The 26,523-nt window shown below is 42.2% G+C and overlaps 1 protein-coding gene across 2 annotated transcripts in view; it reads right to left on the bottom strand.

The window, feature by feature from the left end:
- LPGAT1 (lysophosphatidylglycerol acyltransferase 1) overlaps nt 1-4,963 on the bottom strand; it is a 59,647-nt gene extending 54,684 nt beyond the window's left edge. The window contains exons 1-2 of one of the 2 annotated variants that reach the window (XM_014876881.2): nt 4,844-4,963; nt 4,156-4,423 (exon numbers count right to left, since the gene is read on the bottom strand). In XM_014876881.2, coding sequence (XP_014732367.1) covers nt 4,156-4,393 — 238 coding nt within the window. In that variant the 5' untranslated portion in view covers nt 4,394-4,423; nt 4,844-4,963. Of the gene's footprint in view, nt 1-3,067; nt 3,216-4,155; nt 4,424-4,843 lie in introns of those variants that run through there. The other variant, XM_014876882.2, reaches the window with a different exon arrangement.
- Between the last annotated feature and the right edge of the window lie 21,560 nt (nt 4,964-26,523).

The raw sequence follows: 26,523 nt of genomic DNA, 5'->3' as shown, positions 1-26,523 counted from the left end.
TAAGAGTGTGGTAACAGATGTGTTACTCTCTCCCACCTGCCCATAGCCCACTGACCTACCCAACATTACTGCAAGACTCTGTACCTCACTGACTGCTTGAAACACAAGGTTTTGCCAAGGTGTCCTCTTTGCTGCTGCAGTATGAAATGCTCCAGACACAGCTCAGAAGAACCCCTCTCCCCAGGTGCACACAAGCCTGCAGAGCCCAGGACCTGTCCCCCCTGGTGCTGACAGCAGAGCTGGTGATTGCTGCAGCCAGAGGACACTCACCCTCCGCAGCCAGAGGCGCAGGCTGGGCACAAGCACCGCGCCCTGCGGAGGGACCGAGCTGCCTGGAGCACAACATCAGCACCCTGAGGGTCAGCACTGCACTGCCAGCTGATCATCCTGCTGGCCTAGAGACTCCTCACTGCAATACTGCAACCACCCCATCACAGGCTCCCACCGACTCCTGCATTCAGACAGCAGGAGATGCAGCAAAACAGTTCGTTTATGTGTAATTAACCAATCAAGCTTCTCTCTAGCAGTCCTATTTTTGGTGATTTGATTAGGTACATGGATATTACACTTAGTCTGCAATGCTTGACTAAAGAAGATGAAATCTGCAAGATGATTGCTCTAAAACCAGTTTTGTAGGTGAGCAAAAGGTCATCAGAAATTCACCACCAGAGACATGCTCCATCTCCCTCCCATCTACTGCACTTAGTGCTATCTGGTGTACTCATACGTTAAATGACAAATTACAGTTCAGGGGAAAAAGGTACTTGCCAACAAAGGATCAAGCACTCTCGAGTTTGCTTTATTTAGAATGCATCTTCCAACAAATGCAGGAAAATATTTAGAAGTATTATTCAAAGGTGCCTTTCAAATCACACTAATATACAGATTCCAAGTGCCCTGGCTGAACAGCTCCTACAGGAGCAATGCATTTATAAAAAAAGTCTTTTACAAAAGAAAATTTGGAAGAGTTATAAAAAAGCCTTTCTGAAAACACACAAAAATAAAATAACATAACGAGACTGTCTGTACACTCTTCATAAAAAGATACTCAGTTTTCATTTTTGTAAGAAACCCGATGGAGCTCAAGAGAACAACAGAGATATTTATCATACTCTGCCCTTTAAAAATCAAAGTAAACCAATTATGCACAAGTTCTCTCTCATACTTGCATCTTAAGAAGAAAAAGATTAGGGAGAGGAGAGCGACCTTTACAATTTCTCTACCCAGTCCTTTATTTTGCTTGTCCAGTCATATGCTATCTCTTTACATAATATCAAGTACATCTGCAAACAGGAACACCTACATTTATCAAAAAGCACAGATTAGAGCTACTGATACAGACATAGATCAGGTAATTTCTGTAGAAAATCCTCTATGTCCCGAACAAAAACCTCCAGGATTAGACAGAGGAGAGGAAGAGAAGGGCAGACATAGCTCAGGAGTTCTTCCTCAGCTCTTCCAGCTATATTCAATAAAATATACCAACAATTATGCAACAGCAGCAAAGCCCAGAAGGATAAGCTAGCACTCACCATATTCTCTTCATTTAGTGTCGAGCTTTCTCCTACACATCACACACAAATTACGGGAGCAAAAAAAGTCCGCCCTGAATCTATTTTGCAGACTGAGTTTAAGTCCCTAATTACAAATGATTTATGTTGCTTCTTACCCAAGAGATGACCCAAGCTTGGAAAGGGAAAAAATAAATAAACTAAAGAACTAAAACATACTTGCAACACTACTGAAACAGACCACTCCCTCCAATTAAAAGGCAAGTAAACTTATTTATATGGTTACCCTCCTAGAAACGAACAAACCAACAAAAAACCCCTCACCACCTCCTCTACTACTCAAAAGAAAAAACCTTAATATTTTCAATGAACCCATGCATACCTACTAACTTGTATTTACTTTTGCAAAGATAGAACACACTGAAGCCTACCTTTGACTTAGGTTTTTTGGAATTTTAAACAGAAGAATTCCGGAGTAATGTCTCTTTCAGACGCACCACTGCAAGTCCTGGCCATCAATTCTAATAAAGCAGTATTTCAGTTCTGAGTTAGTTATGTCATACTGTACAAAAAACAGGGGACCTACTGGCAGCTTTTTAATATATCTATTAATCTGAAAAAAGACACACAGATTACCCTGTCTGCTTATGTTGAAGCCAGACTGAGAGACTTTCCAGGTTTGTTCTGCAAGTGGTAGTGAGCACTGATGAGGTTAAAGAAAGGACAAAGAAATAAACTGTTCTAATTCATATAATTTCAGTATAAAACATGTTAACACCTTCAAGTCAAATAAAATGCACTTAAACTTAACTTTCATACAAGCATTTTCTCAAAATCCTCCCCAAAAGCCATGCTTCATTGTGAAAAGCAAAAAGAAGGGCCTCCGTACCCGTACATCATCCCATAAAACACTTCTAAATAGCAGTCTATAAATACTTCAAACAAATATACTAAGACATTTCAAGACTGTAAAAGAAATTATTTCAATTTGTCAAGATACATCAGCAACACCAACCAACAGATGCTTCAGGAAGACTCTAGAATATGCAGATCATGCTAAGACCACCTTCCAAGCAATAGGCAAAAGAAACCACACAGTTCTGCAGTCAGCAGTAAAACTACCCTGAGGAAATAGCTTTCAGAAATTGTCATGGGACAGTGAATTTTAACCAGCACATTCAGTACACACAGTGAATCCTCGGGGTCATGAGCTGTATGACTTTAACATCACCATTATGTCCATAAACTTTCCCATTTCCAATTAATAGTACACAAGACACCTTGAAAGTCAATCCTTCCTTCTGGAAGGCCTCTGGACTTTACGACATAAAGCAGACTTTTACAAGTGTACCTGCCACTGCAAACACCATGTGGACTTCTTTTAATGAGCAAACATATAAAAAGGTTTTTAAACAGCATATCTGGATAAGCTTGAGCTGTACCAGGCAAGGCAGTTTTGAAGCAGTGCAACGCTGCGACAGTTCTAGCCCAACAGATCAGAGTCTAGCTTGCTGCTGCTGCTGCCACCATCTCCTTAAGAAGAACGGGAAGCTCACCTAGAGTATCCACAGAAACTCTGTGCATCTTGGAAAGGCACACGACAGGGTACCAAAAGCCACACTGGCACAGAGGCGTCAGCTCTCGTTGCCTAACAAGACTCCGTCTGGGTCAACACTGACTTTCTGACTAATCAGGAGTCTGACCAGACTCCAGAGCTGTGTGCTGCCATTCCTTGTTTTTCTTGTTTACACAAGACCTGCAGATGCAGCCTGGGCAGAAGAGAAGGAAAGAATTTTAGGAGGGCTGCTCATACTTTGCACTCAGTAGATTCATTTCTTCCCTTTCCAAAGCACATACAAAGAACTGATGGCTGCTTTTTGCACAAAGTGCAGTAGCCGGGATGAAAATCAGTGCATTCGAGGACAAGACCAGAGCCTTCCTTAATATTTCAGTTCAGTCCATCACCTTGATGAGCCTATGAATACTAAACGAGCAAAAACAAGTTCAGTAATAACCACAAAGCAAGCATGCAGAGGGAAAAACCCTACAGATACTGTAATTAGCTCTGCTAACAGTAAACGAAGAGTCATACGGTTGAGAAATATTCCGTATCACTACTTGAATGAAAGAGGTTCCCTCTGTTTCCCTCCCTTCTGAGACAGCAGAAAAGACAGTCGCTGTTGCAAGGAATTGAAGACCTACTCTTCTGAGAAGAGCTTCGTGTCAAACTTCTTAGCTTTGTCTCCTGATATTTCTAAGGGGATATGATTTAAAGATGCAAATGCTTAATATAAGAAAAGTTTAGTTCTACCAGCTACATGCACAGTACGAATCAACTCTCTTTAGAGGAAATGTACCTTTTTCATGAAACACTAAAATAACGTGACCGGATAGCAAGAAGTCATATTTCCCATTTTACTAGGACAAAATACTGACTGCAAAACACTTAAAACATATAAAGTTTCTAGCTATGATTTAAAAAACGTTTCAGTAAACAGCATCTCAACCCAGGAACACATGTGTAAGACACCTGAAAGAAGAACATCCTGCATATCTACTACATTCAGATATGCCCCTATACATCCTCTTATGAAAACAGTTTTTTAACATATTGGTATGTTTTAAATTAATAAGACATTCTTACCTGTGTATCCTGCCCACCAGCCCCAGGAAGCCACCATAGCTAAAAGCCATTTAAACAACACTCCTTCGATATACCAGAAGCTTTTACTGTCCAATATTCGGAGAGGCTGCAGCACAATTAAATACAAGACGTAGGACGGAATAGCAACCAGGTTATTGGCGACCATAAAAGCGAACCTGAGGAGTGCTTTCAGGCAGGTATAGCCCACCCTCTGGGCCTGCTCTAGAGTCATGGCCATGCTCTTCGCAGCGGATGGCTCGGGACCGTCCTGCGGGCAGAGGGAGAACAAGGTGGCACAGGTAGCGCTCCCGGAGCGGGGACAGCCACAACAAGGTGGCACAGGCAGCACTCCCCGAGGGGGCGAGGCGCCGGCACAGCCCCAGCCCCGGCCCCAGCCCGCTCCCGCCTCAGCCGTGAGTCACCGGGCAGGCAGCGACCCCCGCCCCGGGGGCACGAGGGCTCCGGCCGGCGCCGCCTCCGTCCCCGGGCTCCGGGGGACGCCAGCCCACACTCCCGGCGGGGCACACACGCGTGTTCCCGGCCGCTCTCCATCTCCCCCTCCCCGAAAAGCCGGCGGGCGCTACGGCGGCTGCCGGCGGCCTCTCCCCCGCCCCGGCGCGGCTGACAGCAGCCCGGGCCCGCGGGGCGGGCAGGCAGCGGGCGGCGGCGGCCCGGCCGCGGGACTCACCTCCGGCGGGGCGGCGGAGCGGCGGCGGAAGCGGCGGGGCTGGGGGAGCTGGGCCCGGCGGCGGCGGTCTCGGCTGGCGGCGGCGGCTGGCGGCGGCTCATGGACCCGGAGGTGGCTGGCCCGGCCGCGGCAGCGCTGCTCGCCCTGCGGCTCCCTGCGGAGGGAGAGAGGGGGGCGGGCGGCGTGAGCGCGGGGGAGGCGGGAGCGCCGGGCCGGGCGGGCAGGCGCAGACCGCGGGTTCACCTCGGTTCTCCCGCGCCCGGGCCTGGCACGCTTCGCTTTCCCTTCCCTTCCCCTCCCCTCTCTTACCCTTCCCCTCCCTGCCGGCTCGGCGCTCCGCGGGCGGGACCGCGCCGAGCCCCGGCTCCGCAAGGGCAGGCGGTGCCGCGGGCGGGAGGAGGACCCTGCACCTGCCGGGGGCGGGAGTTCGTACCTCGGCACCGCCGCCGCCTCCGAGCCCCCGACGCGGGTTCATGCCGGGCGCTGGGGCCGCGCTCCCCGCCCCCGCCGCGTCCGCCGTGACCGCCCGGGAGCGGGGCTGGCGCTGCAGCGAGCGCCGCCCCTTCGGGCAGCGCGCAGCCCCCGCACCCTCCCGCTCTCACACACACACAGACAGACACACAGACACCCAGACAGACGGACATGCAGAGACAGCGGGACGGATGCCGGAGCGCAGCCGCCCCCGCCGCAGCGCATCCCGGGCCGGCCCGCGGCCACGGAGGGGGCACAGGCGGGGCAGCCCTCAGGACTTCTGTGCCCGTCCCGGAGCCGGGCCGGCCGACACCGGCCACAAGTTGTGTCAAGGGAGGTTTAAGACGGGTATAAGGAAAAGGTTCTTCACCCAGAGGGTGATTGGAACAGCTCCCCAGGGCAGTGGTCACAGCACCAGCTTGGCAGAACTCAAGAAACTTTTGGACAGTCCTGTCAGGCACAGGGTGTGACTCTTGGTGTGTCCTGTGCAGGGCCAGGAGTTAGATTCGATGGCTCCTGTGCATCCCGTAGAACTGTGGTTCTGTGGCCAGGGAGCAGCATGGCTCAGCCCCACGACTCTCGCTCACCCTTGTTTTTTGGTTAAAGTTGGGCAATCGGGGAAGGTAGAAGAGGATGCTGCCACAGATTCCCTCACCACCACCAGAAAGACCCTTTGGGCCCAGACAGCAACTGCGTTTTGTCTTGTCCTTGTAGTCATAAGTCTATTGTGTATGCTTTCTTATAGATCAACTTTTCCAGTTTTCTTCCTTCTCTCTTATCCCACCTCAGCAGCCACAAACATTATCTAACTCCAAACCAACTCTGTGATGGTGACCAGCCTACAGAGACACTTGACCCCAGCACTGAAGCAGCTCAGGGCAGAGACTTCACAGCCCCATCCAGAGAACCTGCACCTTTACTAAACCACTGCAGGGTGAGGATTCTTTGCCTTCTGTGTAACTGCATTGTCCCTTGTGGCAATACAGGACTGTTGCCTCTTATCTGTTCACTGTGCCTCTCAGACACAGGTCTGCTCCTGTCTTCCCTGGAACTGCTGAAGTGGTGATGGAGGAGCACTGCCAGACCTCCTTCAGCCCTCTCTGGCCTGACCAGGCTGTTCTCTCTGCTTACTTGAACTCTTAAAATACTTACACTGAGCAGAATGGCTTTGCAAGTGATTTTAACTGTGCTTGTGTTCTTGAGGAAGAGCAGCAGCTGAAACCACCTTAACAAAAAGACATGCTAGAAGGTCTTTTGTGCTGAAAAAAGAAAAAAAAATGTTCAAATTGTAATATGTGGACTGAAAAGCATAGTGCTTTCACATACTAACCATGCCATGTGTAAAGCTAGTCTACTGTTTCCTAGACAATGAGGCTTCAGAGATGACTGTACCATCAACAAAATTAAATCCCAACCTCTATTCCAGGAAGCAAACAAAGTTGTTATTGCAGATAAATTTAATTTGAGAACTTAAAAATGCAAGCAACCAAATAATACCATCATGTTCTATTTGAGCAAAACAAAACAACACTAAACTTCTGACCTTTTTGATAAAAAGGACACATCTTGCATAAGTGTTCCCAAGTCTGGGTGGTTTTTTGCCTGTGTTATTTTTATTCCTAGGTTAAACCTGACAGTTGTTCTCAGTAATCATTATGCAGTTAGCTTGAGCCATTCTGAAGTGCTACCAGCATCAGTAGAACTTGAGTTTTATGTTGGTTTGGGGGGTTTTTTTCCATATATCTCATAAAAACCACTCTGGGTATACACTTGAAGTTATTCTCAGGAAAATTTTGCTCCAGAATCCTCGGGTAGAAGGACAGTTTTTAGTCCATAATTAAGGATACGTTTTAATTTTTTACATCCAACAGCAAAATAAAGCTTAATTTATGTATCATTCCTAGGCTAAAAATATTAATTATAATGAATTTATAGAAAATTTTATGTATCTTAATTTTATTCATAATGCACAGTTTGGAACACTATTCTGAAATCTGATGCATCCAGTGAGGGACTGCAGAAATGATGTTAGACAAGTAATGAATTAGGCAATTTATCCTGCAGAAAGGAATTGCACATGGGGAAGCAGCTGTACAAAGCATTCATTCTTTGTCAGTGACTGCCATAGAGCTTAGGAAGCTGTGGTTTAGCATTCTGCTGAATGAGCTCGTAGCAAGACCCACCCCTATTCCTCATTTCCTGGCCTTCCCGTGGACAACCCAAGTCCTAGGAAGTGTGCACAATCAAATAACCCTACTGCTCCTGAGAAGCCAGCTCTGCCACCCAGTCTGAGCCTCTGAAGAATCCTTTCTAGTACAAACTTGCATGTGTGCCATTATTGCAAACAGAAAGGAGACAACTAAAAGCAGTAAATTTTTATTAGGTCAATAACTCTGAAGCCCAGAAGTATCACGAGTGATTTTTGGTTTTTGATTTTCAATTTCTGGAAGCCATTCCTCAATCTCTGAGCTTCATGAGCTTTCATTAGATATAGTTTATCTTTTTACTAAAAAAGGGTAAAGTATTAATATAAGCAGCTCTCACTTTGTGGCCTTTTTAATAATTTCTCTAAAGTTTACATACATTTTAATATGCTTATTTACTGGTAGCTACAGGTACGAACTTTGGTAAAATTCAGTGATTAACCAATGTCAGTGATTGCTGGAGCAGATAAATAAGTATTGGAGTTGTCTCCCACTTAACCTTCATAAAAACCTACAGACCAAAAACACAGAAGATTAGACTTATTCCTGCCAGTAAGAAGGGAAAGTGTGTTCAGAGGTGTGAATGTGACATAGTAGTAAACAAACATTTGTTTTATTTTACTACTTTAACAAGTTATCCTAAAGAGTACACAGGTTACTGCATAGGCTGGGTCAGAACACTGGATCTGGCTGCATGATTCCAGTCAGGAGTCAGTCATAAATTCCTCAAAAGCCTTTTGAAGAAGGTAATGTTCCTCATGCCTGGGTACACTTCCAGAAGTGATTAAGCCACTGTCATTGTCATACTCTGCCCTTCAATGGCTCATCTTTGCATCCCAGCTTTGCTGTAGCATTAGAGCTGCCTGCCAGTGTAGCTGCAAGGAGGAAATGCAGTGCAGACATCCAAGCAGTCCACGAGTCACAGCCAGAGTAGAATCTAGGCTTGGAGCTATAAACACCAGCTAGCTGAAGGATTGGTTTCTGGAGTTAGGAAACAGCAAGTTTTGGAATGGTTTTGAACCTCAGTCTGGGTCAAAGATTGGTAAATCAAAAGCTGCTCATTTGTCACGACCAGATTCAACCAGCTCTCCCTTCTTGCTGTCGTTGTAGCAAACTGAAGCTGCTGATGCCATGTGGTTGGAGAAAAAAAGGTTAGGAAGATGCACTTGTGTGCTGATGACAGTAAAAGCAAAATGGCCTTTACAAATCATAAGCTCTGTCATACAGAGGGCCAGGACAAGAAAATAAATTTTCCGAGAAATCTCAGAAATTCTACAGAGTGGAAAACAACTACTGATTCCAGCCTCTGAGAAATAACAACTGGCTACTTGGGGGAATTATATAAAATTTTATTTAAAAAAAAAGGAGAAGGATGGAAGACATGAAAGTAGACTAAACTGCCATGAGGAACTACAGAGATGGGAACGTGCAGAGCACAGGCTGCTAGAAGATGCCTCATATGAAATAGGGAATATACTCAGGGGAGCATAAATAGAGAAAGCATCTCAAGTGAATTAAGTAGTTAGCATTAGATTTGGAAAAGTCACAGTGTAAAGAAGCATCAAGAACCTATGTTTTCTATAATCTGCAATAAAGAAAGGGGAAAAAAAAGATAAACCCACACCAAAACACAAAAAGAAGGATGTTTTAGGATCTGGAAAAAAATAAATTACATTTAACCTTCAATTCTGAGCTGCTTTACAGTGTCAAATAACCAGTTGTGAAAGATTTTTGCATTACTGTCTTCAGAACACTTAAGATTTTCATTACAACAGTTCAACCTCCAAAATACTCTGTAACAGTAGGTTCTACTCTGTAGAAACTTCTGTAAGAGAGGCAAAAATACTACCATTCTCCAAGTAAATTCTTAAGTTTAAAGGCCACTATCAGTTACTCCATCTCCACCAGCTGCACCTCAGGAGGAAGTATGCTTGTCAAAATCCCTTAAACTTCAGTGGCAAGCTGATCTCATGTTCTTTCCCGTAGTCATCCAAGAGCAGACATGCTTTTACAAAGATCTATTTTCAGTAATCTTTCAGACACACCAGTTCCTTTTGGAGGCTCACCTTCATTTATCACACACAAAACGTAAAAACCCAGGCCACTTGCCTTTTGTCATTTCTCTCCAGGAAGTAAATGTTATCAGCCTATTTGACCTTTTGGTCAAAGATGCTTTTGTTTTCAACTTTAATTATTTTAAGGACACTTCAGGGTAACATGAAGCAGAAGTTAAAAAGGAAGTAAATTGAGGCATTGACTTTAACACTTGTCATATTCCTGAATTTATGTGAAAATTGAGCTGCTGAATCTCAGCCCCCTGACAAGTTCCCTTCCTTTGCTTGCACCTCCAGATCCCTTCACCAAGATCAGCCAGCTGCAGCCTTGCCAGTTCCCTTGGCTCTAGAATACAGGGTTGTCATTTTTGCTCATTTTCTCTAATATTTAAACCCTTGGATGAAAGGCTAAGTTTTTTCATGTAAAAAAAAAATATAGGCCTCAGAGAAAATGTCACAAGCATGACCAAAAATTTTAGGCTCATGATAAATGCACACTTTTCTTCTCCCTTTTACTAGCTTGAGTTGACATCAGATCTTAGACAGTGCTTGTTTAACAAGACTGCAGGATGCCCAGTTAAGGTCTTGATTTGTTTTAGTGCCATTTTTTTATCGCTAGTGTAAGAGAGACTAAACAAAATGTATTTTTTCCTGAGTGGATAAAAAGTAGGATTCAAGTAGCAGCATTTGACCTGAAATGGGTTTTTGGTTGTTGTTGCTGCTGTTTGTTTTTTTTTAACTAGAAATCATTAAATATTATGCAAGCTGGATTGTTACATAGCTCTTTAAGTTAATATTTCATTCCAAAAATTTTGTAAGCCTAAATGAGACCAAGTAAACATTCTATAACCAGGCATTATTACATTTGTAATTTTGCCCAAGGGACTTTTATACAGTTAGACACAGACAGAAGAAGAAACTCTGGCTCCAGTGAGGCAACTCCGATGCAATGCCTGAAGTCCTGTCCAACATAAATTAAAAAATAAAGTTTGACGCACAGCCTCTGGGGTGTTCTCAGAGCAAACCAAGGCATAGCCGAGGAGGCTGTGCGACAGGGAAGCTAGGCAAAATCAGTGTACAAAAATATCAGTGTACAAAAATATTGGGGAAGGGAGAAGACAGCTCATATCTAATGCTGGGGCTGGCTGTGGTCCCATCACTCCATCTACTAAGTCCTGCACCAAATTGGGTCTTCATGCAGTGAGATTGTCAAGAACGTGTACTGCATCCTCCCTGCTCTCCATTTCAGATGGAGCCCAGCTGGTGGATGGCTGCTGCTCAATTTAATTGGCCAGCACAGTTGGGCTTTCTCTATGGGAAGGTATTTTTGTCCCATTTAATACTTGATTTTTATTTATCATGTGCTTTCCAATAGTTTGCTGAGTCCAAGGCAGTGTCAAAATAGATTTACTGGGTATAGTCGCACAAAAAGCAATATTTCATAAACTTTTCCAGGTGGAGATTATGTTCTAACATTTAGAAGTACTCTGTTATTTAGGATTTGTCAAGGGTTTGTTTGTAACTATTTTTAGATGCATTTACTTCCTTTGTGGCACAAGAGCAGTGTGATAACCAGCATCTGTACTACTGCCACCACAAAGAACCTAAAGAGACTCTAAGTATAAGCTACAGAGCGGGGCAAAGCCATATAATGCTTCAATGAAGGCTATACTGATCTCTTAAAAGAATTTGGGTACATTACTATCTGAATGTACTTATTCTTTCTACAGTATAACAGGAACAAATCAAGGAATTTTGGAGCTGATTAAGAACAGTACAGTCATCTTGTTCATGACCTTCACCATTTGTAAGACAAGCTAAACCCAGAATATATCACATTTGAACAACTTGCCAGCTAGTCAAGACTAGCAGAAGGTAAGGCAGCTGTAGCCATCACTCCCTTTCTTCTACCAGCTGTATGCAAATTTTATAATTTTCCACTTAGGCAGAGCTTGTTAACCTTCTCACAATGCCACTCATGGATTTTCCATTCCATCTGTTTTACATAAGATGTATGCATCATATTTATAATTTTTTGGGTTACTCTTGGTCCGGCATATGAGGAATATAAGGCCTCTTATTGCAGCTACATGTTCTGTAACTCGTATGCAGACCTGGTAAGGTTACTCATAATGTATTTCACAGTTGGTCAAATCAATATAATCTTAAAAACCAGAGAGGTTGCTCCTGCTATTAGAATGCCTTTTCATACCATAATAAAGTCTTTGTACCAACCCCTGTAATTGTGAGCTGAATAATTCAGGTGTTTTGAGGTGTCTGATTTCTCATTAAAGCTAAACTGAAGACTTTGACAGAGGCCTTTTATTAAAGATAGATAACAGATACAGCACAATGCAACCAGGTGGTCAGTGAGCAACATTTGCTTCCATTTGCTGCTGTATGGAATGTGTTTCTGCCATACTCCCTGTGTCAGTCAATGTGCAGCTTACATAGAGCACAACAAAGCTGGCTTCTCATCTCAGTTACATGGGTGCTTTTTTCACCCCGATGACACTACGGTCACCAAGGTAAGTTTGAGCTGAGGGTTTGCTTTTGATTACTGTGGCATCTTGTTTTGTGTTGGTTTGTTGATTTTTTTGAAAGAAAGGAGCTCTAGAGTTACTCCAACAAATTAATCTTTAACTTCTTTGTTAGCTTGGTTATGAAATCTTCTTTCCATAACATTGATTTAATTCAATCCCATCTACAGAATCTCATTACTTCAGGCAATGATATCATGCTGATTTTATATAAGCTTGCACTTTGCAAGACTTTTTTGTAAGCCCATTAAGTTTGCATAAGGAAGCATGGAATAAACACAGAGATGAAGCCATCTTTAGGCAGATGGGACTCCTAACATTTTCTAGTTATCACACTGTTTTGTGATTAGCCATTTTAGAAGTATATATATAGAAAAAAACAGGAATTTGACTGCCCTGAATTAATCTCTAATATTTTTCTCGATTTGTACTGGCAAACTAAGCACTTCACTGTATGGTCCTGATCAAGAAGCTCATATGTTGCACAAAGATCAGATGAAGCTCTTATTTTCATTCAAGTTCACTTCAAGTCAACATTTACCAGACTGACCTACTTGGGTTTTGGTAAACTCTTAACACCAAGTCAGTGTTTGTAGATCAAACTGTAAATATAAGAGAACTAAATAAATACTTATCACTGTTATTAAATGTGATTATCACACTTAAATCGCTAGTGAACAGCTTGTTACAAAATTAAAGAGTTATTCACACTACTTTATCCTTCTTATGTTTGTTGAATTCTGTATCCTTACAATCTAAAATTAATATTGATGTTTCAGGAAAGTGGTGATTTTCAAGTTCAAAAAGAAAGTAGAGTCCAATGTAACAACAGCTGCCTTTGTGGGAGAGTCTGTTTGTCCAGTGCTGAATTCCAATGAATTTCAAACAGCACTGGTCAAAGTGCAAAGATCCATCCTGTTTGAGCTGACTGAAGACCTGGGGACAAACTAATCAGGTCTGATCCAAGGACCGCTGTGCATTTCCAGGAAGCAGGTATTGTAAGATAAATACCATCATTGAAATGTGATCAGGACAGAGGTCTATTTAAAAACTCCTCATCTTCCCTCCCCCAGTTTAGTGCAGCATGCAACCTCCTTGTCTTATGATGCCATGTGCAGCTTTGCAACTGTTTTGCTGAGCTTCCTCAAGACTGTTTAACTTGATTACCCAAAGAAGGTCATGAACATATCCATGTTGCAAGCTGCTTATACAGTTTTTGCACAAGCTCAAGCTGACTGAAGAAATAATGCAACACTGGGAAACCCAAAAGAAGAAGTCACACCACAATTTGCATTAAAGCTACCCACATCCTCTGCACCCTTGCTACCTGCTGAAATCTGCTGTTGCTGTCTCTCTGCTGAGTGTAGAATACTGATGTCCACTGTTAACAGCAATTAATAATTTCATTAGGAAAACTTCAATTAAAGACACTGTTGGCACTGGTTATGTAATAATTAATTAAAGTAGACAACACTATGAGTTAGGCATTAAGAGATATCCTGTTTTGGTTCTATTTCCTCCAGGGAGAGATCATAGAATCACAGAATGGCTTTGATGGGAAGGGACCTTAAAGATCATTTAGTCCAACCCCTCTGCTCTATGTAAGGACACCTTTGCCTAGACCACACTGCTCAAAGCCCCATCCAACCTGGCCTTCAACACTTCCAGGGATGGGGCGTCCACAACTTCTCTGGGTAACCTGTGCCAGTGCCTCACCATTCTCACAGCAAAGAATTTCCTCCTGCTATCTGAACGTACTCAGTTTGAAGCCATTCCCCCTTGTCCTGTCACTACAGACTCTTTTTAAAAGTCCCTCTCCATCGTTCTCATAGGCTCCCTTCAGCTACTGCAAGGCCACAATTAGGTCTTAACTGAAGCCTTCTTTTTTCCATAGATGCAGGAGAAGGCTGAATTCCAGAAAATCCTTATACATCTTATCTGTAGTTTCATATTATCATCCTAAGCCAGGGACAGGCCCAATGTGCTCGGAAGGAGAAGGGAGGCACCACACCCTATCCTACGATTGGCGTTAACAATAAAGCCCCTTCCTGTCCTCCCCACAGCCAATCCAAACCACTTTATCCTGATTTACACCAGCCAACAGCACAGACTTAAGCAACATCAAACTTAAGTCATCAGTCAAAGAGGAATTTTCATCTAGATGATAGTAATGCTGTTATATATTTTTACCACAGATATCCAAGACCAGTTTCCTTAAGTCTATGCCACAGCACAAACATGTTTGTAAGGGACAATTACTCCCTATTTTTATGCCACAGAGTCAAGTGCTGCCCAAAAGCTCCATAGGTTGGCATGTGCAATAAGAGCTGGAAATTGTTCTTCCTGAAATACCACAATTGTTTATCATTAGTGCTATTGATGCATTTCAACTTAATAAAATGTTGTAAAATCCATTACACCATTGTTAACTGTGGCTAAGAAAAGCAATCCTAATGGCATGGATGAATCCAGCCAGACCACAAGGGATTACATAGTTTGATTTGTTCAGCCTAAGTCTCATAACAAAAAGGCAGAAGAAAACTAAGGTTTCAAAATTATACAGTTTCCTAATGATAAGATATAACTGTAATACTATTTTTGTAGTACTATGTATTTAAAAAAAAAATTGAAGAAAGTAAAAACAAAATAGAAATTCCCTTTTTCCAACAGAAGTGATGCAAGTGGAAGATAAAAACCCTTTCAACCATCTGCTCAACTCTTATCTCTATTTCTCCATATAGAAATATCAGTAGTCCCAGTTTCATGGAGCTCCTCTGGAGCCGTACAACCCCTTGTCGATCCAAGTGACCTACCAGTGTTTTATTCCTCATCTCACAGTCTCAAATGCAAGTTTCTCTAAGGTCCCAGCTTTCACCTCCTTGCTCTACAGCCTCAAGGTTTCCAATGGAAGCTGGAGGCTCTGAGCAGGACACTCACCACGTTGTTCAGGTGGGGATCCATCTCCAGCTTTGAGGGTTGAAAAATGGCATTAAAAGCAGTTTTGAGATTGATAAATGAAGTCTCATTATTGGTAAAGTTCAGATCTTTCCATTTGCTTCCACTTAGAATTGTCAAGACTGACAGACATCAGTGGAAGCCACTATAATTAGATTTGGAGGGGGGGAGGAAGGAGAAGACAGAAGAGGCTGATGTGTTGAGGTTCTGAAAAATTATCAAACAAGATGTGCCTTGTGTTAATGCCAAATGATACATCACAGCAAATTCAGTATCATAGAACCATAACTGCTTATCACACTCAGCTGTGAGAATGGCGTACTGATTTAATTGAGGTCAAGAATTAATTGCATGTCTTTCAGATAACACTTCTAAATGGCAGCATCTGTCTGAAGAGAAGACATTAATTCAAACCTTTTAGGCTAAACATTTACAGAGAAGCAGAAAGTCCCAGTCAGAGCAAGAATGTGAAAAAGTAAGTAAAATGTTATCTTGTTATAAAATGTGTCTTGATTGGCAAACTGTAAGTATGGATCAAAGCAGTAATATGCTGGAGAAAGAGCTAGATACAGCAGAGCGTAGGCATCAGTATTTAACTTACTATTTAATGTTCTCTTCTCTGTACTTGTATATTCCAAGGAACTTTCCTCCCAAACCCAGCCTTGCATCCTCTCTTCCATTGTTAATACTTAGTGATGACTGACTGAGTTAGATTCTTACCAAGGCAAAGCTACCAAAGATGAACACAAAAATAAACAACAGTTGGAGAACACATTATGGTGCATTTGTGACAGCTTCTCAGTAAGAGAACTGGTGAAGAAACAGGACATACCATGGGGTGGTACTTGAATTCCAGACTACCTTGGTGCCTGAGATTACCAGCTGACAACCTAGCAGGGAGCAGCCCTGGCCAAGGCAATGTCTCAGACATGAGCATCTCCAGGAGTATCTACCATGCCCAGTGATAAGCTCTTTCTTTTCCTGAAGGCAGGGAGGAATGGAAGCAGAGGCTTGATACCTTCTAGTTCCACACCAGCTATTGCTGTCTCAAGTTGGGGTGGAGGCCAGTAATTTGGAGTATGTAAATTATATTGCACATTCCACTCCCTACAACACACACTCTTATTGTGGTAACTTCTGTCTCCAAGTGGAGGTAGTATAGGAGTTGCTACATTCCTTAAATATTGATCACCTCTCCCCTAAGGATGTGGTGCACATTAAAAACAAACAAACAACACCCCCAGCCAACCAACCCCAAACCTAAACCAACATCAGTCGTTAGATGAGTGCACAAAAACATTCCCTGGGCCCCGCTCTCCTAGACGGCAGCAGCAGCATCTAAGACTGTGAGCAAACATAAATTACATGAGCAAACATAAATTACACATGTCCAAATGTACAGCAGAACGGCTCACATTCCAGGTGAGGAATCTCTGCCATTCATTATGCTGCCAGACACCTTCACACTTGCTCCTGGCCACTAAGTTTTCGCTGTGAAAGGTGAGCAGGGAAGGGAGCAGCCCTGAGACAGGGTCAGGCAGAGGCTGCCCCTGACTGTGAAGCAGCCAGGGTGATCTCTACTGCTGCCCCAGCACACATATGCACAGCATTGCCCAGTTCATTCTGCTCCTCCTACTCTCTGACAGAAACTCACAAACATCACAACTTTTGCAAAGATAACTTCAGGGAGTTACAGAAAGAATCACTAGGTACATTTGGAAGGACTGAGTGCAAGCACTGCTCTGCAGGAGAACCTGTTAGAAACTGTGGATTATGTCTTGAGGAGAGGGATGAAAAATAAAAATACAGCTGAATGGAATCCATTTGTGAATTTGCAGAATCAAGGCAGCAGATTGCAGGGAAAAAAAGTTGATCAAGATTGCTCAAATACACTATGTAATACACTCTGAAGAAGTCTTAACCATTGCAGAAAGTCGGGAAGATTTGCAAATCACTACTGTAACCAACACACCCAGGAGCAGTCACTCTTCACCAGTATTTGCCAGAGGCCTTACAAAACACCACTACTTGACTGGATGATCAAAACAAAAAGATAAAAACATTGACTTGCAATTTTAATTTTGCAATGCTGCAGCTCAGAGATCAGCAGCTGCCAAAATCCTACAGTCTCTGGTCACCATCTTTAAAACCAGATGAAAAATGAGATATCCCTACAAAATAAATGGATTAACATTCTGTTCCAGTAGAAAAGCAATGAGTATCACAGAAAAACTCTCTGTACCCTTGTTCACAGAAGCACCCTGTGAGCTGTGTTGCTGAGATGCTACCCAGCCTGTAACAGCTGATTAAGTTCACATCGAATTTCAGCTAAACTGTTATAAAAACCCTGAAGGGTTTCCACAAAAGGTCATCACAATGTATGCAAATGCACAATGAAAGGATATAAATAAACATACAAGATAAACAATATGAATTCCTGATTAAAAATAGTTCAGCTGAACCTAGGTATTATATAAACACCAAAGATGACTTTTTATAATCTGATCATGCTAGTCAGTGACTTCATTATGCAGGGAAACATGAGCCGGAATACTCAGATTTTTCAGTGCATTCTACAGTTTCACATATAGAGCCATTTGCATGCATTCAGGTCCAGGCAAAGTCCACTGCTAAGTACATCTGTTGTCTGCAAACAGAGCTCAACAGGGCTGCCTATATAAACACAAAAAAATTGAATTTTGAATCTGTGATACAATGCACGTAAAAATCTATCTACTGCTACCAGCCAGATTAAAAGGAATGCTCATGGACAAGGTTCTCGTTTTAGCAATTCGGAAGCACTAATTCTGTTAAATTAGACCTAATCATCAAGAACATTTAAATTGGTCTTTAATCAGTAGAGCTTCATTACTTAACATGTGCTATTTAAGTGCATTTATTAAATGCACTTTTAGTATTTCCCCCTCCCCAAAACTCAAATACCTCGAGATCTTGTTCAGATTCTCTTTTAGAATTCGTCTTTAATCTTTGCTGTTACAGAAGTGTAAGTTTGTCCAGTTTCTCTTATCTTCCACCTTCCTTCAGAGTAACAGTCGCTTACACATGCACAAATACTTTAAAGGCTTATATTCCTGAAGATACAAAGCTTTCATGCATCTCCAAAATACTTTAGTAAGTGGAATGTCCGTGCAACTGCAGCTCCTTCTATTCCTAGGTAACCAAAATGATCAAAGAAACTAATTAAATAATTAATCACAAGTAGCATTCTTTGTAATGACTGGATTCTTTTGCCATTGCCTGGATAACACAGATAAATATTTTACTGTATCAGGTTGTGTGTCTTGCCAGGCTTGTAATTGAAGTGGCCTGGAATTTTAATATTTTAGAGAGGCACAAATGAGTCATGGTCTCAACTGCCTGTGCTGAGCATGAATTATGCACCTCATTTTAACAGCAGTCCAACACAAAACTATGGCAGAGATCCTGTGTCCTGTGTCAACCCTACTACAGCGTTACAGGGATTTGTCCTCCATTAAAGGAAACTTTTGTCTACATTCTGTTTAGAAAATCACTTCCTGTGAATGGCTTGTGAATCCATGTAGACTGTTGAGTAATCAAATCACTGGTGTACAAATTATATCTCAGGCAGCACAGCTGTAGATTGCTGCTCTCTTGCTGGACAAAGTCCTTTCCACCTCTGCCTGTAAGCTGTTCATTATCAACACCACAGCTAGAGCTAAGAATGGGTACAAATGAATCACTGCCCAAACAGCTGAACTGCTGTGACTAACCCAGGCTCCACAGCTTCTCTGCAACGCTGGTCAAAGTCTTCCTGAAGGAAAGATAAAGGACAAAATGAGCTTTGTTTTTATTCACCTGTGATCTCAGTGTTTCTATACTCTAGTGTAATAAGTAAAGAAGTTATTACTTGTAATCATTTCTGTGAGCACAACCAGAGGATGCTGGGGTTTTTTATCTCTTCCAAAGGGCGGAGATGAGGAAATAAAACAGTTGATAATTACAGTGATAAATTTTTAAATTGCTAATTTGCCATCAACTTTTGTCAACTGCAAGTCACACAAATGCTGCCCAAGTCCCCCCACAGGATGGAGCGGCAGCCACTTGACTTGTAAAACTACTGTTAAATTCCTGTGCTGATAATCCTTTACTCCTTGAATGGCAAAATGTCAGGCACAGCAAGACTGGGCATTTGAAGGTCAAACCAAAACTAATTGAATCGCCTAACAATACTGTTGGAAGGACAGATTTTTAATTTTTTTTTTCTGGAAGGACAGATTTTACTGAGCATTTGGCCCTTTTTAAATTTATTTTTTTAAGCCACACTTCCTGGAGTCATATACTAAAAATAAAAATGAGGAATGAGATTAGGCTAAACATGATTTATGGCTATCATGATTGTAGAGAAGCAGCTGAAAGTAAAAGCTCAAGAGATTAAAAGTGGCATTTTTCAAATTTATTCAGATTGCATAGCAGAGTATTTGAGGTGGTCAATGCCAACTTCTCCCTGGCTGCCTTGAAGCTGCTGGAAGCGGTCAAAGATTTACAGCAGGAAGAGAATGTCAAGCTCCCAGCAGTTTTTCATAGCAGAGAATATTTTCATCTCTGCCAGAAGGAGATAAGTGGTCACACACAGGTGAGAACTCACGAATCAGAAAACCACATCACAGGTAAACAGGGGCTGACTTGGCAGTGGATGTCCGAAACCAGCACAGCCTCTAAGTGCTGTTATTAGCCATGACTGGAAGGGCAGTGCCCAGAAAGCACAAAGAGCAGCAGAAAGGCACCTCTCAGGTGATTAGACAGGCATCACAGAGGGCTCTCCCATCTGTCTTCTCACAGCAAGAGCTCACTGTATTTGTACTACAGAGCAGGCTTCACTGAAAACAAATTTTAAGTTCCATATCCCCTAGGTAAGCTGTTTTCTGGTGAGGTAGTGTTGACACATAAATATATTGAGTGAATCATCAACATTCCCATCTGCCATTTAGTACACTCACATCACTGAAGGGCAGACCTGAACATGAGTACCTGATCTGCAACACTGGTTTTTGTTGAAAAAAGGTTCAATTGAAAAAACAAAAAGATTCACCAGCATCACATTTAAAAATATTTTTTCTCAAAAGCATTAATTGCCTTTTAAGTTCTACACTGGTTTTGTTATCTTGCCAAATTGAACTACTGGAAGCATTGCAACACAGTTAAGAGTCATGGGGGTTGTGTCCTCCCTTTTCCTTTTTTAAAAAAAAAAATATCCCTCCACAAAACAGAACAATATTTTGTGTGACCATAGTGAATTCCTAAAACTCTGAACAGCAAAACAAAGCATTAGGGGTTTGAGGGTTGTTGTTATTGTTATCTGGTTTTGTTTTAAATAGGAAAATCAACACAATTGGGTGCTTTTTTTTAGGGTCAGGCTGAAATACCAGAAATACAACTAAGTGTACAGCCTTCAAGCTGTTCTTCTGGTTAATCCTTATTGCCCCATTCCCCCCAAATTGAAAATCAGTGTATATTTTTGTTCTTGACCTAATTTACACATGCTAACAGAAATACAAATCTCTCCAGTGGATCTATGATGTGACTCGTACTACCCACAGGCAGTCAGGATTAATACTCTCAGAAATTCCTACCCACCTCACAAAGACTTGGTCCACGGTAAAACTTAAACCCTTACAAACAGGAGAAACAAGGAAAACTGCATCTCTCTCTCATGGCAGAGAAGGCTGTCAGGCAAACCTTTTCCTCTGCAAGAGTGAAAATCCACATCAATTCACTACTGGTGACAGACAGAGATAAGGAAATAAACTATTAAGGGTTTGTACATTGGAGGGAGGATCAGCTCACTGCTTACATATATCAGCTTCACTGATGAGTAGCAATAATTAGTCTAATTAATTACAATTGCTTTTGCTCCTCCCTTGTGGAATGAGGGAAAGACCTTCTGAAGAGGTCAGACATCTTTTGTCAATTATGACAACTCCTGAAATTTCCTCTGTGTCTGAAGTGGGTGACCAGCTCTGAGAGGTCTCCATCCACTTCACTTAACAATCTGCTTTGGACATTGTCATTTGCACAGACCAATTTCTGCAAACAGAAACTAGTGCCAATGGATTTCAGGCTAAGGGATAAAAGCCTAGCTTTAGCCAGAATTTTTAAGTGTTCATTTAGGAATATCACTGGTAAAAACTGCAATATGTGAAATCAGACCTCTGCACCCCCGGGGACTTTGTGAAACAAGGCGAGTCAGAAGCCGTCATCACTCACCACTGTGAGCTGCTGCCCACATGCATTGCTGGTAAATCACAACATACTCAAGCATACCTCACCTGCTGCAGAGCAGAGACTGACACTCACACAGCCTTGGCCCCAGCCACTGCTCCAAAGGGCATTCCTTCCTTCCCTTCTGTGGCCTCACTCACTCGTGGCTGGTGACTCAGAGCAGCCAGGAAGGCTGAGCAGCTGGCTGGGAACTCCTGCAGTGCTCTCTGCCCTCTCCAGCTGCCCCTGCAGAAAAGCCACAGTTCAGATGCACATGAACACACACTGGTTTCCTCCAGACTCCTGTTAAATACAGAAATACACTGCAGGTGCACAGTCAGCCAGTCCAGCAGTTCACTGTTATTTCCAGGACATACCATGCGTCTTCCCCAGCAACTTGCTGGTACTGACTGCATTGACCAAGTCACTCTAGAGCCAGACTAAACAAACCAGCTGAAGAAGCACTCAGGCCAACTGGAACTGTTTTAAGGGATAAACTCATGATCTGATCCAAAGAGCAAAGTTGGAGTCAGGAAGAAGCACAAGAGAGTCCCTTTTCAGCACTGCCACACACCTAGATGGTGTCAAGTGAAGCACAAAACTGTACCCTGAAGATTGACCCACCATGTTTGTCAGAGTCCATCCATCCACATCACACTCGGTTTATATTTATCCCAGTCTCTTCCAGCTCAACTGGTACTCCTTGGGTTTTCTCCATAGTTAGCTGTGTGTTAAGCACGGACAGCTCTTAATTTCACATTAGCTGCATTCCTAAACTTAGAGCTTCTAGGAAGCAAGGCTCTATAAAATGGATTGCCAGCAAGCCACATACTTAAACTGTTGAGGAAAGGTATTTTAAAATCAGCCAACCCACACAAGTCTCTTATTTTATCCTATCCTCCTTGGAGCTTTGTAGTCACCACTGATACCCATTAAAAAAAACCTTCCAAACAATCAAAGTTTTAAAAGACTTCTGGAGAACTCCACAATCGTATCTGAGGGAATGTGAATATAAGACTCCTTCCCTATAGGGAAAAAGGATGATTTTTAAGACTGTGAAGTGGCAATGGCCTAAATTTTTTATCTGTACAGTAAAACAGCTTCAGTATCTCCTTGACTGCTCTACTGGGTCACTGGTTCAGCTCTAACAAAAAGAAAAATCAGCTTTTTACTACAGTTAAGTGGCCAGTAGACTAAAGTGTTTAAGGCATTGTTATAGGCTCTTCCTAACCTCAGAATGACTTTTCTCTCAAAATTCACTGAATGCTGCTTTTACCTTATCTAAGATCCTTGGATCAGGAGGCTGAGGCTAAGTGCAAACTTCATTAACATACAACCGAGCTGTCCTTAATTTTTACAGCATCACTTGGAGGCGGGCAAGCAAGAGATAAAGACTTTATCCTAAAAGCAAATAAGAACACCAAAGAAATGCTTCCTATTTCTCAGCTGACAATCAGCAGAGCAACTTTCTGAAGAGCAGACCTCGGATGACTGCTCACTGAAATGCAGCAATCTGTGACTTCAGGAGTGAGTTTGAGCAGCTGCTGTTGGCAGGGAGATGTTCCTTGGAGTACAAACAACTCAGGAACTATCAGGGGTCACTAAAATAGGCTTGTTTCCTGGTGACACTAAACAGCACCTGGCTTAAAGATTCACAGGGGGAGAGGCTAACTGCAACACTGCATAACATGCCTTGCTAGAAAAGCATGTAACACTGTTTTCCTTTGATTTCAAGAAGTGCTTTTTATTTTCTCAGTCACTCTCTGCTCTGGAGGTGAAAATGCCAAGGTTCTGGGTAAGTCTGCTTTTGCTTAGCATCTCAGGTTTGTCCTTGGAGGCAGCCATGTGTGTGAGGCACGAGCAGCTCCCATAGTGCTGGACACAGAACTGCAGCAGTCAAGCAGAGAGAACTTCCAGTTCTTGGGCTTTACTCAACTCAGAACTGCTTTGAGAGCTGGCAGGGCTCCTGAGTTCCCCCCCTCTACCCTCTGTTTTCCCCCCTGCAGTCTTGGTTCGCACAGTGCAGACACCTGAGTACACCTGCACTGCCACAAAAGGAACAGATTGTTCAGGGAAGATGCTGTTAGGAACTAAAAGGACATGTGTGTAAATATGCTGACCAAGGACACAGCAAGCACTTTAGGAAGACAGAAAGACAACAAAACAGAAAAGAAATGAAGCTAATCTGAAGGCAAGATGTCTCCGTACTGTGTGTATGAGATCTCTCTTTCTCTGTATGCATACACACACATACTGAATATCACTCACAAGATATTTTAGGAATGCAATAAAATTCCTTCAAATCCTATAAATTCTTTCAGTAGGTTGGTGGGGTTTTTAACTGAAGTTGTGGTATCATGAAATAAAATAATTCTTAGAAGTTTATGCATATGTTTAAAGAACCATTGAACTTGCTTCTAGAACTGTGCAAATACAGTATCACAGGATTTAAGTCAAAACATATCCCCTATCAAATGCAAAAACTTCAGCTATATTAAGGCATATCAGTCCTTGGGTAAAATGAGGGCATATCCAAGGAAAAAAAAAATAGGAAAGGAAGTCTAAGATTCCATGAATACCCACAATGAGTGCAATACACTTGAACGACCTTAGCAGGAGATTACACTCCAAATTCCAGGGGAAGGTAGAATTTGACAGCGGACATTCCTTCCCTGCCCTGCATTCAGTTCCATGTTGCCTGGAGCAAGGGATCAGCCAGGAATCCAGAAATGACACTTTCTGGATACATGCCTGAGCACATGTTCACAGGAATGTGAGTAGCAAGTACTTCCGAGAGTAACTGGCTACACCATCTGTGGAGAAGTCAGCTCAAATTATAGAGTCTAAGCACCAAAAACTATTGCCTTAATGCTGAACTGCACATATCCTCAGCACCTCCAGTCATCTTCATTCAGTCATCTCCTCCTGCTCAGCCCAACTATTTATCCAAGCTATCTGAAAGCATATCTCAATAGTTAGGAACAGATCATGGTGTTGCTGTCTGCATAAGCCCTTCTGTTTGAATTCTTAGCAGCTGTCTCAGGACCAATGTCTAGTCACTGAGTATTTTCTTTCTTCTGCCAGTAAGTGAAACAGATCTGAATTTGTCTTCCATTATCAGTGTGCAGCTATGCATAGTAATCAAGTTACTGCTTTGTTTACTGAGAAACACTAAGGAGATTTAAGTTGGGTCCCTATCTTAGAAGTGTTTTCCAAAATCTTTGTTGCACATCTTCAAGTACAGGCACCAGGAACGGAATGCAAGACTCAAAGAAGAATAATCTCCTTGCTTCCACTAACAGTCAAGGATCACATTCACTGCTGATAGCTTCAACAGCAGCTTTCTGTATATTGCTGTAACTTTAACACCCTTCCTCACTTCTCTTTAGGTATTTTGAGACATTGTTTCGCCATAAAATTGCCATAAAACCTATGGTTGGACATATGGATATTTCCTAGTGTATTAGGAATAAAAATGCACCATGCTAGAAAACAAACAAAACACACGTACAAAAAATAACCTCACTACAAATCCAACAAAATATAAAACACTGTGCTTACATAAAAGGAGAATTTACTAATAGGTCCAAGGCCTTTCCTGATCAGCACACGTGTATAACTAACCTGCAAATAAGCCAGCATGAGAAACTCTTCAGATTTTGTTAGAAATACAGGTATTTGTACAGCAAGGCACCTTCCTATACATGCTGATTTCTAATAAGTAGCAATTGCAATTTTCCTCCCCCCACAATCTCACATACCTAACATCCAAATTCTCAGGCTTCAATTATTATTTGCTTGGCTTTAAAACTGATACAAGTTCTTGGAGTTCTAGAGGCCTCTCAAATCAGGTGAGCAGATGTGTTTAAAGAAGGAACACTTTTCTCAGCTGTAGTAGGGTTAATCTCACCAGCTCACAGACAGTTAAGCCTCAGGCCACAGCAAGGCTTTCCCTAGATAAGGCAGGGTTTTTTCCTACTAGGCTTCTCCTAAGTTTAGCTATGCACTCTGAACATCACATGACTTATGAGAAAAGTTTGTTCCCCAGCCTGGAAATGTTGTAATATCTGAGTTGTTTTGGAATGGCATCATCAAAGGTTTCCACCAACATATTGGTCAATAACAGCAAGAAACACACATTCATTGTGCAGGATAAAAAAAAAAAAATGTTTGACCTCTAAGTCTCTTTTTTTTTTACATTACAATACAGAGGTTTTTGTGGTAAAGACACTAATCTATGGCTTTAATGAAAAAGCCACAGAAGTTCAGATCTTCTATCTGACAGAGAGCATACACAACAGCAGGTCAATCACCTCTTTCTGGACCATTTAACTGGATGTAGCTACATGTATGCATGTGTGCCCACACAGCTGCATGTATACACACACACACACACCAAATTATAGGCATGGAACCACTAAAGTGGGACAGAAACCACCACTTTGCTCAGTCAGCTTGAAAGGTGGTGGCACTTCGTGTCTCCTGCTCAAAAGGAAAATCATTTAAGGAGGATGCCTCTCAACTTTTCACCAATTTTGTGTCTTCTGTTCCAACCTTGCATCCCAATTATCATTTCTAGTTAGGATTACAGCCTGACATCTAGCATCATCACTTCCAGTTTGTTTTTTTTTTTTTGCATAGTCTCAAGCCAAGAGGATCTACTGTGGGAAAACACAGCAAAAACTTCATCCTGCTATGCAAAAGAAGCCTCAGCTTACAGCAATTCATGCTCATATTCTCTGCACTTGAAGCAAGTAAAATCTGTAAACTCCAGTCAGCTCTAAAATGAAATCAGATTGAAGAAATAACAGTATAATGAGAATTTGTTGAGAAAATAACAATAAAAAATTCTGCTCCAATGAGAGGGATTAACAAGCTGAAGTATGTAAGAAGTGCCATCCTTCCTCCTCCTCACTCAAGTGGGTCCTGCTTTCCTACAGAGTCATAAGCAGAGACTATTTACGAATACCAGGTGAAGGTCATGGTTATGTGATCTACTGCCTGTGAGTCTGGATATAGTTCAGCCTTTTATGTCACAAAGGAAGTGTGAAAATTATGTATGAACAGTATATTTCCGAAATTATTCTGGATCCATTTTTAGAATTGGCAAAATTCTATTTCAAGTTGTCTTATAAAATTAACAGTTAAGCTTAGCAAGTTGGTCAAAGAATATAAGATTACAAAGTTTTGGTATTTTAAAAAACAAAGCTGTTAAC

Source organism: Sturnus vulgaris, chromosome 3, assembly GCF_052056855.1.
Source record: "Sturnus vulgaris isolate bStuVul1 chromosome 3, bStuVul1.hap1, whole genome shotgun sequence".
Lineage (NCBI taxonomy): Eukaryota > Metazoa > Chordata > Aves > Passeriformes > Sturnidae > Sturnus > Sturnus vulgaris.
The sequence above is the reverse complement of the archived record's forward strand: the minus strand, read 5'-3'. Positions and strand labels throughout refer to the sequence as shown.